At 34.7% G+C, this 16,219-nt stretch overlaps 1 protein-coding gene across 2 annotated transcripts in view; it reads right to left on the bottom strand.

The window, feature by feature from the left end:
• Positions 1-14,380, bottom strand: part of LOC149802615 (uncharacterized) — a 101,387-nt gene extending 87,007 nt beyond the window's left edge. For both annotated transcript variants that reach the window (XM_089951924.1, XM_089951925.1), the window contains exons 1-2: positions 14,128-14,380; positions 12,630-12,748 (exon numbers count right to left, since the gene is read on the bottom strand). In XM_089951924.1, the coding sequence (XP_089808050.1) occupies positions 12,630-12,748; positions 14,128-14,332 (324 nt within the window). In that variant the 5' untranslated portion in view covers positions 14,333-14,380. The remainder of the gene's footprint in view (positions 1-12,629; positions 12,749-14,127) is intronic.
• Positions 14,381-16,219: the final 1,839 nt, after the last annotated feature.

Below are 16,219 nucleotides of genomic sequence, written 5' to 3'. Positions count from 1 at the left end.
AAATACTGTTTGAGGTGTATGTGCAGTCCGTGAAGGTTCTTGGATCTGTACTTCATTTTAATTTAATATTTTTATTTTTATTTTCGATGTGTGAATGTTGTGTAGAGTGATTTGAGTAAATCGTATGTTGAGAGCGTGAGAGAATCATTGTATTTTTACATCATATATTTATCTTTATTAATTCATTCATAAATTTCCATCTTTCTCACATTGTGTTTGTCTTGTTCATTTAGTCCAAAAACCCACTCGGTTGCAATTCTGCGACAAATTTGATCATAACATTCATCTTGACAAGGCTTGAATTTTAAATCAGAATTAACTAGTGGAAATTAAGGAATAAACAGTTGATTTGGGAGTTACTTGAAAGAAAGTATATTCTTAAAAGTAAATACTTTTTAACATGCCTGCTGTAAACTACCGCTGATCGTCTGCTCACAAAAAATTATCAATACCATGCATGCACTCATCCCAATCACAGCAGCCAACCAGCAAACGAGGCCTCGTGTGGCTGTTGAACTTCCAGCATACACATTACAGGGATGGTCCTGGCTTTTAAAAAGTTGTCGCCAATAAAAATCACCAATCTCAATATTTTGTTTCCAATTTTCAAAAACTGTCGCCAGAATAAGTAGTGAATATTTTTCCAAGACTATTCATTTAAATGGCAATGAAAATTGAAAATGATAGTTATTACTTTACTGACAACAAGCAATACATCCATTCTATTACAAAATAAATCATTACATGACTGTTTTGCACTACTTCCATGGTCTTTGCATAGCACATCACCGTTAGTGCATAGGTCTAACTGTTGTCACCTGAAATAAATGTATTATCAAATGTAAAATATCTACTTTCATAAAAGTCTCTTGTTTTAATAGAAACATCAGGTACTAAGCAAATCTATATTATGTATATTATTTTCCAAATAATAGTTTTGTAAGAAACTTTATTTAGATAATGACATTTTAATACTAAAACCCTATGATTGTACTTTGCAATGTAAGATAAGTATCGTATAATGCGACCGTCGATTTCACGCATTCAGCAAGAAAATCCCCTTTATGGCTAGCTTGCTAAATCCAAGGAATGATCACTGAATAATGTAGATTTTCTTCTCGACAAGCAAATTATGATCTCCATTCCCACCAATGAAACTTACACGAGTCAACTTGACCTGGCATAACTGTACCATATATATAAGCATTGATTACCATCATTAAATTAAAAGAAGGAATGAAGAAACATATCACAGAGCATATTTGCCCAAAAAAAGCTAATTTGGAATAAATGTTATTTAGTAAAGTGTTTTATTTGCATATATGAGTTAACAATAAGAAATAAGGTGGGATATAACATGTGGGAAATAGGTATCACATGTATGGTAGCTTGAGACCACATTTGAACTGTTAACATAAATCCGCACCCATTTTAGGCATTGTTAGTTAAAACAAAAATAAGGCATGGTTTACTTGTCAATCAAATGCTAGTGCTTTCACTCACTGTAAAACAGGCGGTTTCTTGAAATAATCGGTCCCATAATCGGTATCAGCAATTTTTAATTATTGGCTATACGCGGTATCAGCATAATCGGCAAAAAGTGACATCGGTACAACTTTAGTATAAATATAAAGCAAACAGAAAAAAATCACAATCACAGGTAAACAGAAGTTCACCACTGCGTGTCATTGTCTTGTAGGTTGGGTCAGCATGATGTTACAAGCTTAGCAACCTACTTTCCACCATATTGCGGAGGTGAAAACAATTGCTTAGTAACAGTACGGTACCATTATGTTCAATATTGCAAACCGTTTTAGTTTACCTATATACTGTTTATTATTTCTGTTTTCTGTTCAGAAGTGCTGCAAAGTCTTCTGTACAAGCAGGATATAAAACCACGAATGTGTCTGTCGAATATTGTTATAAAATAATAAAATAAACTAGAGATAAACAGTCTTACAGTATAATTATATTGTTATAAAGGATATACAAAATATCAATTTTTTTTAAAAAAATGATACAATTTTATATAGTGCATTGGCATCAAAGCCATTAGGATAAGAAGCATCTAATTTATGAATCCAGTAAGTTTCTTTTATGAGTCTATTCATGTCACCATGCACAATATATATTGGCATGAAAGAAAAATCGAGTAGACGGTTATTTTTGGTGTTAAAGTGTGTTTAAATATTAGAGGAAAACTGAGGATCTCAATAACTTTTTATACGAAAGTGATGATTATTCATTCTTTTAGAAACTTGTTGAAGTGCTTGTCCAACATACTGCATGCTACATTTTTTACAGGTTATCAAATAAATCATATCAGTTGATATGCAGTTAGTGTTATCATGTAGAGAAAATACCTCTTTTGTGTTACCACTACTGAAAGAAGTATTTTCTCTTATGTTTGCACAGAATTTTCGGCGTTTGTGTTATTTTTTTTAATCCCAATTCTGAATATTGTTAAAGAAGTAATATATTTTAGGCTGATTTGGGTGGTAATGGTGTGTACGTGTCACGTACATGTGTACACCACAATATACACCAATTAGTGTCATGGCAGTTTGAAGGCTGTGTTTGTTATACAGTTTGTAAATTGTACACTTTTATAAAATGACAAATATAAATGCAAGGATCATAAGATCAGTTCGCCATTCATGCAATGTCTTACGTTTACAAAGAGACGATGGATAGCGATGCTAATGCACAATATTTACATAAACTTAAAGTTGTGGAAATTAACGATTGTCCTTATAAATTTCCAGCAAATATTTGGGTAAATAACCCAACAAAATGGCCTGATGTTTGCAACTATCTTACAGATACACCTGGTAAGTTTGCTTTTTAACAAAATTTTTGTCTTCATTAAACTATATAAAAATCTGAAATTTTCAGTCAGTATTACCTGTGATCCTAATAATTTTTTTAAGTTCTCATTATTTTATATTTTTCCATTATTATTATTCTTTATTTGTTCTATTAAACCTTGATTAATAAGCACTAAAAGTTGTGTATTGTTCAACCTATGTACATTTATTCACACTGCGTTTATAAAAATTATTGCAAATCTTAGGCAGATCTTAACATTTGGTATAAATGTCACCCACACGTTACTGAAACCACCAGAACAGTGCTGTCCAACCCGTGGCCCACGGGCTGATTTTAATAGGTCCGCCAGAGCTCCAGCAGCTATATAGTCGTTGCTTTTCATTTTTCTGCTGAGACCCTCGGCTTCAAGAAAAACATTTTTCAGTGGCCCATGGTGTCAAAAAGGTTGGACAGGACTGCACTAGAATAATGGCGGTCGTTTTCACCTTGGCGGTCGTAACTATGCACTGAAAATGCCCGGATGTGAAAAAGTGCCCGGATTCCCAACCCAACCTATCCTAAAAGTCAACAAAATTAACAGCATTTGGATTTAGTGCAAATTCATCAGACAACACAGTCACTCAACCTGATGTTATATCTGACAGTCCAACATCATCTACCTGTGGTGATGGTAGTAATACTTCAAGTGCAACACCACATCATGATGAACGCGTCAAAAGTTCCCAAAAATGTCTTGACAGCTGGAAACTTGGACATCTGTGGCTGAGATATGATACAAACTTAAAGCAGATGTTCTGTGATATATGTATCAAGTCACAATTCATCAATAAGTGGCTGTGATATTTTGAAGGAGGGTGTCACCAAACATGAATAAATGCATGGCAAGTAATATATGTCAATTTTGCTCATTGATCTTTAATTTTGCCATCAATCCCATAGTATAACTCCAGGGACTTAAACTACACAACAATAAAGGAGTGAAAGAATTAAATTAACTTACAGCATGGTGAATGAATTCTTCCTAAAAGTCCTTTCAATTCCAAGAAATCAGAATATGTTCCAACAAATGCCCCTTCTGTGTTGACGTTCCAAATGTACAGAAAGATTTCCAAAGAATTCAAATAGTCTTTGAATTATTTTAGCTAATACCGTACAGTTATTCAAGCATGTCAAGTAAAAAATAAATTGTTAAAAAACTAAGTCAGGAGATGGAATCCGAAAACACACAGATTGGGATCCAAGTTTTTTGCAGCATATTTAAGCATCATTTTCACTAAACATTCACTATTTTGTGGGGTCCAATACATGTGAAATTCTCAAAGGAGATGCATTTCTTCCTGTGGAGTATATTATCCCCCCCCCCCCATGTGGGTATGCGGAAACTCGCCCCAACGTAACTGGATAAGTCGCCCCAGAGTGGTTGGATAATTCGCCCTAATTGGTTGGAGAAGTCACCCCAAAACCTGTCACCCAGATAACTTTTTATCATAACAGAATTAAATCATCTTTTACAAAATTCATATTTAGATTTTTATATATATGCGATAACAAAAGAGATATTAATTGGTAATCATAAAAAGCAATATCACAGTAATATATCTAAGGACGAAATTAAGTCTTTATATAATCTCATGAATGACGACAGTATAGTGATTAAAAAGGATAAGTATTTTCATTCTCTTAGACGATCATATGCTTGGTACTGAATAATAAGGGAAGTATTGCTGTTATTTTCATCAGTGTTCATCTCCGACATAATAAGGCAAAACTGCATAGCTGCCAACCTTCCAGGCTCACAATTAGTGAAAACAGGGATAAAAAGTCGTGAATTTGGACATGAATTCGTGAAAAATACCATGACAATAACTCCATCCACTCTGACAACTCCGACCGTCAATGCTACACTATATCAAGTTCGCAAAATAAAAATAAAACACTATATATATGCAGAAATAGTTATTTATTAAGACATGATACTGTGGCAGACTTGAACTTCCTCAACTGCTTGATCGTAAATTTGTTTTCTAAACAGTTCCGACTTCTCGCCTGCTGGTTGATCCTGGGGACTAAAATTGCTGACAAATTTTCTGCAGCTAAGGAGGCCCTAAAGTCTGTCTTATTTTTCCTCACTAAAAAAACAATACTCTTTCGCTGTCACTGTTGATGTGAGGAATGCACAGGAGCTGCAGCATCTTTGGTTCTTCCACAGGAAAATTTGGAAGCGATTTTCGAGTCCAGGAACATTTGTCAGAACAAATGTTTAGCATGGTCTCCAGCTGATAAAAGTAGATTGTGTTCGACAAGAAAACTCACAAATAATGCTTCAGCGCTGGTAGCCTGCAGGTCTTCCGCCAATGGTTTAAAATATTCCAGAGCTGAAATCTGTGAATTCTTAATTTTCCCAACTTCTACGTGTTTTTTGCAACCGACATTCTTCCTCACATCATCTCTGCGATGGCACACTGAGTGTAAAAAGCATGAATGAATATCAATGTTTAATGGCAAAATGCACAGCCAATTTTTGATATATTCCAAATAAAACTTCACTTTTTGAGTAATACATTTCTTGTTCCTTGGTGGTGAAGACATTTTCAAGATCTTACATGCGATGCTGAACGGTAACTCAAATCAGTGTTTTGACACATGCGCGGATCAAATTTCCGGTTAGGCCCCAGTTTCTCTTAAAAGCATTTGTAAAACTACTCTTATACATATAGATTAAAATAGGCTAAAATGCTTGCTACCGGGCCAACTGTACTAATCGGCTGTAGATCTACTAATATCGTGACCAGCAATACTGGGCCGTTTCGGCACCTGCGAATATCACGACTAGCGCTTAACAGGAAATCGGTTATTTTATTAAAGATTTAAAATAATTGAGGATTGAAAAATTCGTGAATTTTTGGCTTACGGCGTGAATCAGTGAATCGCTGAAAAAGTCGTGAAATTCACACCAAATTTGTGAGGGTTGGCAGCTATGAAACTGTTTCAATATTGGTAGCAAAATGTATTCATTTTGAAATCCTTACTTTATTTCATTGTTGAACTACGATACTTATATTGTAAAATTATATTAACATGGGTACTGGAACAATCCTCAATTTTTGGGCACTTTTTTGTATCTCCATCTTTGAATTATATTAAAAATAATTCCAAATGAAATAACATTAAAGACACGTTTACGCTTTTTCATTCAATGTTTCCAACATCAATTTATTATGCACCTTTGATTTTGTATGTAACTGAATTGGATGAATATGGCATTTTTCTTCCACACTTACTTACAAGACTGTTTTCCACTCGTTGTATAATAAACCCTTCCTTCCCATTCTGCATTCATCTTGTTTGAGTGATGTTGATAAAAGAAATATAAATCACTTATAATTGAAAGTCTGTGTGTTCATATAAAAGAGTTAAATGATAATTTTTTAAAAACAAATATAACTATTAACTTTCGTGATTGATACATCTAATATACTAACATTATTCATTAATGTGGTAATTACTCTCAAACTCGGACCAGGCCGAATCTGTACAAATTACTGACTGAATCGGCCCAGATTCCTGGCTGATTCTCCAAACTTCCAAGCTGATTCAGACCATGTGAAATATTCAGTTTAGTCCTGGATTTAAATGTGACATTTAAATTTGTTTTTAAAGACGATCTTCTCATTATGTCCCAAGTATATCGAGCAGTTCAAATATGCATTTAAGGTAACAAAAACGTTCAATTTTATTGAGAAATAATAAAATTACGAACACTACAAAAAAGAAATAAACTAAATGATGGACGTAGTACAAGTGAGCTTTCAGAAACTGTCAGAAATCTACACATTAGCCATGATGATGAACTCAGTAGCAACCGCATTTCCTGAGTAAGCGTCAATGATGCTTTTTATCTAGTTCAAGTATCATTCGTAAATGGTTAGCAAATCTCAATGAACAATCAGATTAAATTGTTCAGTTAGAGAGTTTGAGAGATGATACTATAACCCCTTGGCTTACTGACGGTCATCGCCAATTCAGTCGATTTCGGGTTATAGAGGTCCATGCCATAAAGATATCTTAGAATGACTTAGGTTATTAGGTTGGAACCCTTTCATATATAAAACTCCAGACATCACATCATGCTTACACCCACTCTATTTTTCCAAATAAATGCATCTAATGATTTGAGAAGCAGACCAAAAGGGACAGATAACACTTATTTTTTGTTATGTACAGAAGCGGAGTTGATCAAATGGAAAAGTTGAAAAATTGCAAATTTTATAGATTTAATAAGTTATTAAGTTGAAGAAAAACAACAATAAATAAAGCCTAAACAACCATGTGGCAACATCTCAGAATTACTATATATGAACCTTGGGGCGACTTATCCAGGCAAAGTGAGGCGACTTCTCCTGACACCTGGGATGAGTTCTCCCACGGCGAGTTCTCCACTATTCCCCAACGTAACCCCATTTCATATTACGGTCAGCTGTACCCAAACTGCACAGTAGCTAAGGGTTAGACTCTATGACATAGTTCAAAGAAACGAGTGAAAGCACTAGCAATTGATTGATAAATAAACAATGCCCTTTCTTGTTATAACTAACAATGCCTAAAATGGCTGTGAATTTATGTTAACAGTTCAAGTGTGGTCTTAAGCTACCATACATGTGACAACTATTTCCCACATTTTATAGCCCACCTTATTTCCTTATTGTTAACTCATACATGCTTACTAAATAATATATTTATTCCAAATGAAATCGGGGGGGGGGGGGGGACACATATGCTCTTTGATATGTTTCTTCGTCCATTCTTTCAATTTAATGATGGTAATTAAGGCTTTTATATATGGTACATTAATGCCAGATGTTAACTCATGTAGGTTTCATTGGTGGGAATGGAGATCCTAGTTTGCTTGTCGAGAAAAAAATCTACAGTATTCAGTGATCATTTTTGGGATTTAGGAAGCAATTCACTACAAGCAAAGCATGTAAAGCATGGCAAAAATAAATTTCTGAACTCCTGGTTGACGGAGATGTACTTTGTGAAGCTAGCCATAAGGGAAGGGGGGGGGGGGAATTTAATTCCTGAATGCATGAAGTCGACAGTCGGATTGTACGTCACTTATCATACATTGCAAAGTATGATCACAGGGTTTTAGGATCAAAATGTCATTAGCTAAAGTTCCTTACAAAACTATTGTTTGGAAAATAATACACATAATATAGATTTGTTTAATAACTGATGCTTCTAATTTTTTTTTTTAAATAAGAAAGAGATATAGAGATACTGTAGATGTCAGGGAAGTAGACATTTTACATATGATAATGCATTTATTTCAGGTGACAAAAGTCATACCTATCTACTAACGGTGATGCGGGATGCAAAGACCATGGAAGTAGTGCAAAGCAGTCATGTAATGATTTATTTTGTAATAGTATGGCTGTGTTGCTTGTTGTCAATAAAGTAATAACTATCCCATCTTTTTCAATTTTCATTGCCTATTACATTAATAGACTTGGACAAATATTCACTACTTGTTCTGGCGACAATTTTTGTTGTTGTGGGGTTTAACGTCATTTTTCAGCACACGATAGGCTATGCATGGCAGCCAGTATTGATGGTGGAGGAAGAACCACCGACCCACGAGAAGCTACTGGCAAGCTTTCTCACATACCCACATTGGCCTAATCCTAGACTCGAACCCACGCAGACAGAGGTGAGATGGCAGTGATCCGTAACGGAGAGTGATTTAGACCACTCGGGGCCCCTGACATATTTTGAAAATTGGTGACAAAATATTGAGGCTGGCGATTTTTTTGGCAACAACTTTTAAAAAGCCAGGACCATCCCTGTTCACCGCTTGCTGCCAGCTGTGTTTATTCACAACCCAGGCTTCTATTTGCTTACTAATTAATACTAGCAGGTATTGATGTATGCGGAGCAATAACTTGCTTTAATAATACTCTTTGTAGCAAAAGACTCACTTGCACTCAAGTAAATATATTTTCAAATGATTTTTACTTTGCTAGATATCATATAGTTCACCTGGATATAATTCAATCTTGGTTATTTTGCACTTAACACCATGTCATGCATGAATAGCAGATGTCTTCAACCAATCAGTCGATTATTTCCCTCTTGTTTGTGATTTTGTTGGATCGTCTTCATTTGGATAAGATATTCAAACCAAGCACGATTTGTTTCTCAACATTATTGGACATAAGCGATACTGTTATGTAAATTTGATTTAATTACATCTGATTTAATATATATTTATTTCAATTTAATTGCTTGTCAGTTTTTAAAAAATAATTTTCATTACATTGTACATGATATTGTAATGTAAATTTATTCACTAGAGATGATACTTTTTTTTTTAGAAAATAGTTTGACCTTGACTGTTGGTTTATAAACACTAGGTATTGATCTAAATCCTGACCTTTTTTCAGAATTTGCAGGATCCTTCATAAACAAGTTCTATTTTATTTTAAAATGATTGGTTGTTTCCAAGGTCATGAAGGGACCTTGTCTTTAAGATATAAACAATTTTTTTTTTTTTTTTTTACTTAGAGTGAAAATGATTAGTTTTCGTCAGGGTCACACTGGGTAAATGTGAGCTGTAACAAGTACTTGCTTCTATAAACTTCTACTCAGAGCAATAACTTGCATAATAATACTCTTTACATTCATGACCCTTGTTTACGTTTTAGAAAGCCCGTATAACCCATGTTTTGGAGAATTGATCAGTAAAAGTTGGGCCGTTAAACCGTTCGTTTTATTATGTGCTGTTTGAAATTATTTCAAATTATTTGGCTTCAAAAGGATTAATTATGTTATTTTTCTGGAAAATACATGTAATATTGTGGAACAAGGACAGTTTTTTATAAAAATTTATTGATCTATCAGAAACCGGAGTGATAATCCTTATTTCTACAAGGAACTGTAGACTTCAACACTACAGATTGTAGCATTTGTCATCGTTTTCCATCTTGGATTCTTCGTCGGGATTCGAACGTAAAATCAGTAGAACAGTTTGTTATTAGGACTACTAACATTTTATTCTTGGATAATTCTCGGATTATTTTTGGATTTGATAATATAAAACTATAAGTTCATATTTATTCATTTTTACAGAATTTTTCCAGGGAAATAAATTATTGTGTTTTTAAAAGCTTGTTTTCACTCTTTCTTGTTTTAATGTTTATTCGAACCTAAACAAGTGACATAAGAATACATGCTACAGTATGGATGCCTATGCTACATGTATGTTGTTGTTGTTGTTGTTGTGGGGGTTTAATGCCATTTTTCAGCACGTGATAGGCTATACATGGCGGCCAGTATTAATGGTGGAGGAAGAACCCGGGAAAACGCCGGAAAGAACCACTGACCCACGAGAAGCTACTGGCAAGCTTTCTCACATACCCACATTGGCTGAATCTTAGACTTGAAGCGCCGCAGACAGAGGTGAAATGGCAGTGATCCGTAACGAAGAGCGCTTTAGACCACTCGGGGCCCTCTACATGTATGGAATTCAAGGATATATTTTACTGTTTGATGCTCATAATAAAAAAAAGGAGGAATAAAAAATGAAAACAATATAGTGTGACCCCACTATAACATGGTAGTTGGGAGCCATAGAACCTGATTGTGTTACAGACCAAACTGTGTTATAAGCAACCAGGCCAGTTAGCTGAATAAAATGATGCATGTACCCCAAAAAATTTGCAAGAGGGGTTTTTTGTAATAAATGCTGGTGGTAAAATACGCGCTTCATTGACACAGTTAACATCTTAAATCGATGCATATTAAATGAGAAATACACCTGTAGTGAAAACAGAAGTCATGTATAATAGTTTACTTTATTTGGAGAAATACAAATTGGTACATATATGTGAATACTGCTTATATATACATGTCTAATGCATAGCATGAATCAAGTATCAACATTGTACTCGCCCGTGAATCTCATCATATATATTCAATCCACAATACAAGTGATTCCATTGAAAATATGCACACAGATTTAAAATATTCAATAATTTTGTCATGTTGGTCTGAATTCAATGGAAAAACAAAGCACAATCACGTAACAAATGATGAAGCACATTTACTTTTCAGTACGTCCCAAGTCAGTAAAAGTTGCATTTTAAGTCGTCATTGGTAGCGTTCGTAAGCATAAACCTTTTTCCTGCAAAAAAGAAACTTTCACTGCACAGTTAACGTATTCCAGTCATGTTGAAAAATGCAAAAATTCACCAGATTCCATTACTTTTATTTAAGTTTGGTACTGACTTCTTTTGAAGAAAAGTTCATTGTTTTTATTGAAGATTGTAGTCGGCTTTCTTTGATGAAGGGTGCATGTGTTATTGAAGTTGCCGCTAAATGACAGCTTTGGAGAACCACACATATGCCCTTTTCTTATTGTGGCAGCAACATCAAATAATTGTAATGCATGACTGAGACAGATTTTGAGTACATTTTCTTAACAATGGGTCCTTCAAAAGTAATCTATTTCCTTTGAAATTTCAGCAAACTATATTATCTGGTTACATTTTTAAAAAGGAATACGGTATTATGTAATATGGCATATAAGCAAAAGTTATAAATAGGCGTGTCTTGCACACCAGCTAGTTTTCCTTCAAGCAGCATAGGTTTGTATCAAATTATAACATATAATCCCACTCAGCAAATCAACTTCTGAAAGTGGTAGGGACTGATATCATTCTGTTGTAGTTGTGGGGTTTAACACCATTTTTCAGCACACGATAGGCTATACATGGCAGCCAGTATTAAAGGTAGAGGAAGAATCCGGGAAACACCAGAAAGAACCACCAACCCACGAGAAGCTACTGGCAAGCTTTCTCACATACCCACACTAGCCAAATCCGAGACTTGAACCCACGCAGAGCAAGGTGAGTTGGCAATGATCCGTAACGGAGAGAGAGCTTTAGACCCCTCTGGGCCCCCGATATCATTCTGTACACAATAATTAGAGCAATCATATTTTAAAATATACATTCATTTTTGCAATATAAATATTTAGTAAATTTAGAACTAAAGAAAATCAAAACCAAAGATACAGTTTAGAGTATTTATATGTAGGGTATTTGGCCTCTATAAAATGTATGCTATTACTGTCCATCTACACAACTATAATTTTAAACAGAAATGGTCATCCGTTTCACATGATAATTCTATTTTTTATATATATGTAAATATGAAATATAGAGACTAAATGGCAAAATAATTTTCATATTTTTTTTCATTCCTATATGTGAAACATATCCTTACATTTTCACATGAGAAAATACTTTTCCCACAGTGTATCAACTAGGGATGAAAAATTCCCCTTGGTATCTGGTCAGGGGGCCAGGCTGAGTAAAAAGTGAATTTTGGTATCAAAACTAGGGGTCAAATATAACAAGTTACAGATCTGAATAAATCCTTTATTTTCCTCAATCAAAGTATCTGTTATCTATATACCTGGATAGAGGCATAGTTTCTTAAGATATAAGGAATTAATGTATCAGGCATAATTTCTATGTGGACTTGATCTGGCATCATTCTATATACCATATCAGTACACTGCAACCAATTCAAGGTTTCAGTCTTGAAGCCTGAATTAGTCTATAAATGCAAGTGACCTTGTGCTGGAAATTAAACCTGGGTTAGCACATTACAGTATCATGTACTTCATTTGGCGGTCTCAATATAAGGCAATATACTCTATAGTCTCATAAACAGTGTTATAATAAGTGAGTACTACAACTTGTACAAGAAAATATAACAGTAATGTGCAAGCTTACTTCCATCTTGTGGTTGGTCCACTTAGGAATTTCCACAACCATGTTAAAAATGTTCTTCTCTTTGTCAGCATACAATGGAATGTCATGGAATGGGGAGATGAAATTCCCATTTGAAGCCTCTGGACAGAAAAAATAAATATTTGTAACAGCAATATGGGCATTCAACCAAACATATAATATGCAATGTGATTGCCTCTCACAACAAGTATATACAAAGAATTATTTAAAGACACATCTCTCTGGTCTAAAACAAAATGTTTAAAATGATCCATGTATCATATAATCCTCAAAATAACATCTCAACAAAGTAATGGTTTCTCAATGATTTTCAATGGTGTAGGGGTTTACCCTTCACCTTGGGTATTTTCAATATGGAATTTTTCAATTTCTAAGAATGTCAGTGAGAACAGAATCTGTGGTTAGACCTATAGCATATTTCCACAGACATGGATAATAAATAACATTAATAATATCCCTGGAGTAAAAATTGAGATTACCAATCTGGGGGTAAAATCAACCCACCCCTCTTTTCGTATAATTAGTATGCATCAAACTGTTACAAATTCTTTTAATATAAGTTGACGTCAAACCTTATTTCTTTCAATCCACTTTACTGGCCAAGTTTTCAGGTAATAGTGCAACTCAAATGCATCTAATTTGTGGACTGTAAAGTTCACGATGATCTTGCAACTTCTAGCTTCTGCCAGCTCCAGATCCAAGTCAGTCATATGTAGATCACATTTAATGTGAGGCAAGTCATTTTTCCAAAGTTTTCTGCGACTCAAATACTTTATAGTCATTAGTTCTTTAAGAAACATTTCTTGTACAATTTTATATTTCTATTAACTGAATGCCTGCTGCGAAGACTGATAAACTATTAATTGACTGCATGGTAAAATATAAACTCTGGAAAATTCTATCCCTCTTTTGCTGATGGTATAGCATGAATTATACATGAATTTTCATAATGTAAATCCTATATTATAAGGTTTTTAATTTAAATTTATAAGCTGGTTAACAATTACCTTTAAAACTGACATCAAGTACAAAAGTGAAAGTAGAGTCTAATACGCCTATATGATTGTACTTTCCTTTTATTTCTTACACTATCCAAAAAATTCAAAAAGTAAAAAAGTACTCTACTTCGCTCTATCCAAGCTAAGGGTCCTCGTAAATAAAGAGAAAATCGAAATGACCAGTTATTGAAAGCCGAGAAGTTGACTCTACAATCTACTGGATGATACAGCGGAAACGAAAAGCTCGCTGTGTTAGACGCGGCGAAAACCTACGTCGAAATTACCAGTATGTACCCAAGGAAAGGAGAATAATAGGGCATCCGAAATTCAACTTCTGGGATCATCTTCCTGGCAAGCTGCGCCGTAACAACGTATAAAAAGTATATGTTTATATTATTAAAACTCAACATTTTAACTCCTTTAACATTTTACTGCACGTCACGACCCTTTTTAAAACAAACTGTAAGCTGAAGTTAACTCACTGAAGTAGATGCGGTAGTCAAGTGTGTTCGGCGTTCCGTATTCTACCGGTGTATAAGCCATAGTGGACTTCGGTACTACCAAGTTTCTCCAAAAGTCGGCAAGAACAAGTTGAAATGGGTTATTCTTCACCTCTGGAATTTGACCAAACCGCTTACACGCACGGGTTATCAAACCTAAACGAGTTCTGCACCAAACACGTTGCATCAATAACTCGTTTTCAGCCGGTCGATAAGATATTGCGCGCGCAGCTTTTCCGGTTATTTGGTGTAATAATAAAGGGGGCGCTCACCAGTTAATATGTACTTTTGAGAGTGACGTATGTAAAGTGAAGTAGTTCGCATTTAAAACATGCACAATGGAAAGAATGTTTACATACCTCTATGATACATTAATGTAATGTGGATGATATTTCTTTGGATATTGTACTTTTGCAAATTTTACATGATTTAAGCACAATGCTAACTAAAATGACTGCTCCCTTGTATTAAAAAAATATCAGCCTGAATGTCTAAAGTACACTATCCATAGCAGCTATTAAAATAGGGAAAATGAATTTTGCTAGACTAGACAATACCAGCTTCTGAAAGTGCAATGAATGAATTACCAAATATATAAAATGTAAAAAAAGTTATCGGCTCTTTTTTATACAATTTACCTCTGAAGTTCAGAAGGAGAAAATGACAAAGTAGAGCTAGCACATTTTTGAAAGATGCACATCTGAAGTAAGGCCAAGCTGTATACTCTATAACCCATAGTACACCCATCAATCATACACCAAAATAACGGGAATTAAAGGTTCTTTGAATTATACCTAAGATAAACAAGGTCTTTTTTAAACAGCCAGTATACCCAGTGAGGAAAGCCGGGGAAATTCTTTTTCTTTAAGATCCTAACCCATGCAAAATACGAAACTATAAAGCGCCACCAAAATTGCAAAATCTCGGTTGTTGTTTTCTGGGGTTTTGTTTTGGCAAACCGTGCGGAAAACAAGGAACCAAGAAAAACTCACAGGGATTCATAATCGTAATTTACAAATTAGAGTAATGAGAGTTGCTTTTTGTCAATTTGCATAGTGGTGAGACCAGATAAAGTTTTTTCATATAATAAAAATGTTTGGATTAAGTAAATTTATTGAGGACACATTTGTCTTTCAGCCTGTCCAGGCTGCCAATTAATAGGTAGCGAGTTCGAAATTCACGACTGCATCCCAATTATTTCAATACTTTTTGTATAGCTATGTTCAAACTGTCTTTAATTTTTTTTTAATTCTTTTCCTATGAGAGGCTATTAACCTGTTATTATTTTAAGTTTCCGCCTGCCTCCCGTTTGTCGATAGCATGTATCCGCTAATGATTTTAAAAATGAAAAACTCCAAAGATTATCTCCAAAAGTGCACAAAACTTACTCACTTCGTTAATGCATTTATAATATCTAACTCGATCTCAACATAGCAGTCCGTGGGTCCGTGGTTCTTTCCTGGGTTTTCCCGGATTCTTCCTCCAACATTAATACTGACAGCTTATCGTGTGCTAAAAATGGCGTTAAACCCCACAACAACAACAACAGCATAGCGGGTATCACGGTACCAATTGTTTTCCATATACCTCAATGCTAATGTTTTGTGAAATAAATATACTTTCTATCCTTCTTCAGCATGCATGTCACACACTGTCATAGAGAACAATGCTAGATTGTCAATTTGACAATGACATAACCAGGTACTCCATTGCATTTAAGAGAGATAACTCTACTGGAACTAGACAGGGGTAAAGAGTTATCTAGTCACAACAAGCACATTTTCAGCCATGTGTACCATATTTAAAAAAAAAAAAATCATAAAAATACAAAATATGATCCAGATAGAAATTAACATAAACTCACATGTTGCCAAGAGGCTCAACATTTTTTAAAGCCGAACAGAAAGTACAACTCTTACATAATGCACCAATCACAGCTACTGTTGTTCTTTAATTCTGAATGCAATGTTCCTACACCTTTAGCTCCGCCCACCTGGACTTGCGCAATTGGTACCGTTATACCAGCAGTTCCCATCAGCGGCGGTTTTCGGGCTGTACAGGCCGGGTACGAAAT

Source organism: Sinohyriopsis cumingii, chromosome 3, assembly GCF_028554795.1.
Source record: "Sinohyriopsis cumingii isolate HCF-2022 chromosome 3, ASM2855479v2, whole genome shotgun sequence".
NCBI classification, from domain to species: Eukaryota; Metazoa; Mollusca; class Bivalvia; order Unionida; family Unionidae; genus Sinohyriopsis; species Sinohyriopsis cumingii.
The sequence above is the reverse complement of the archived record's forward strand: the minus strand, read 5'-3'. Positions and strand labels throughout refer to the sequence as shown.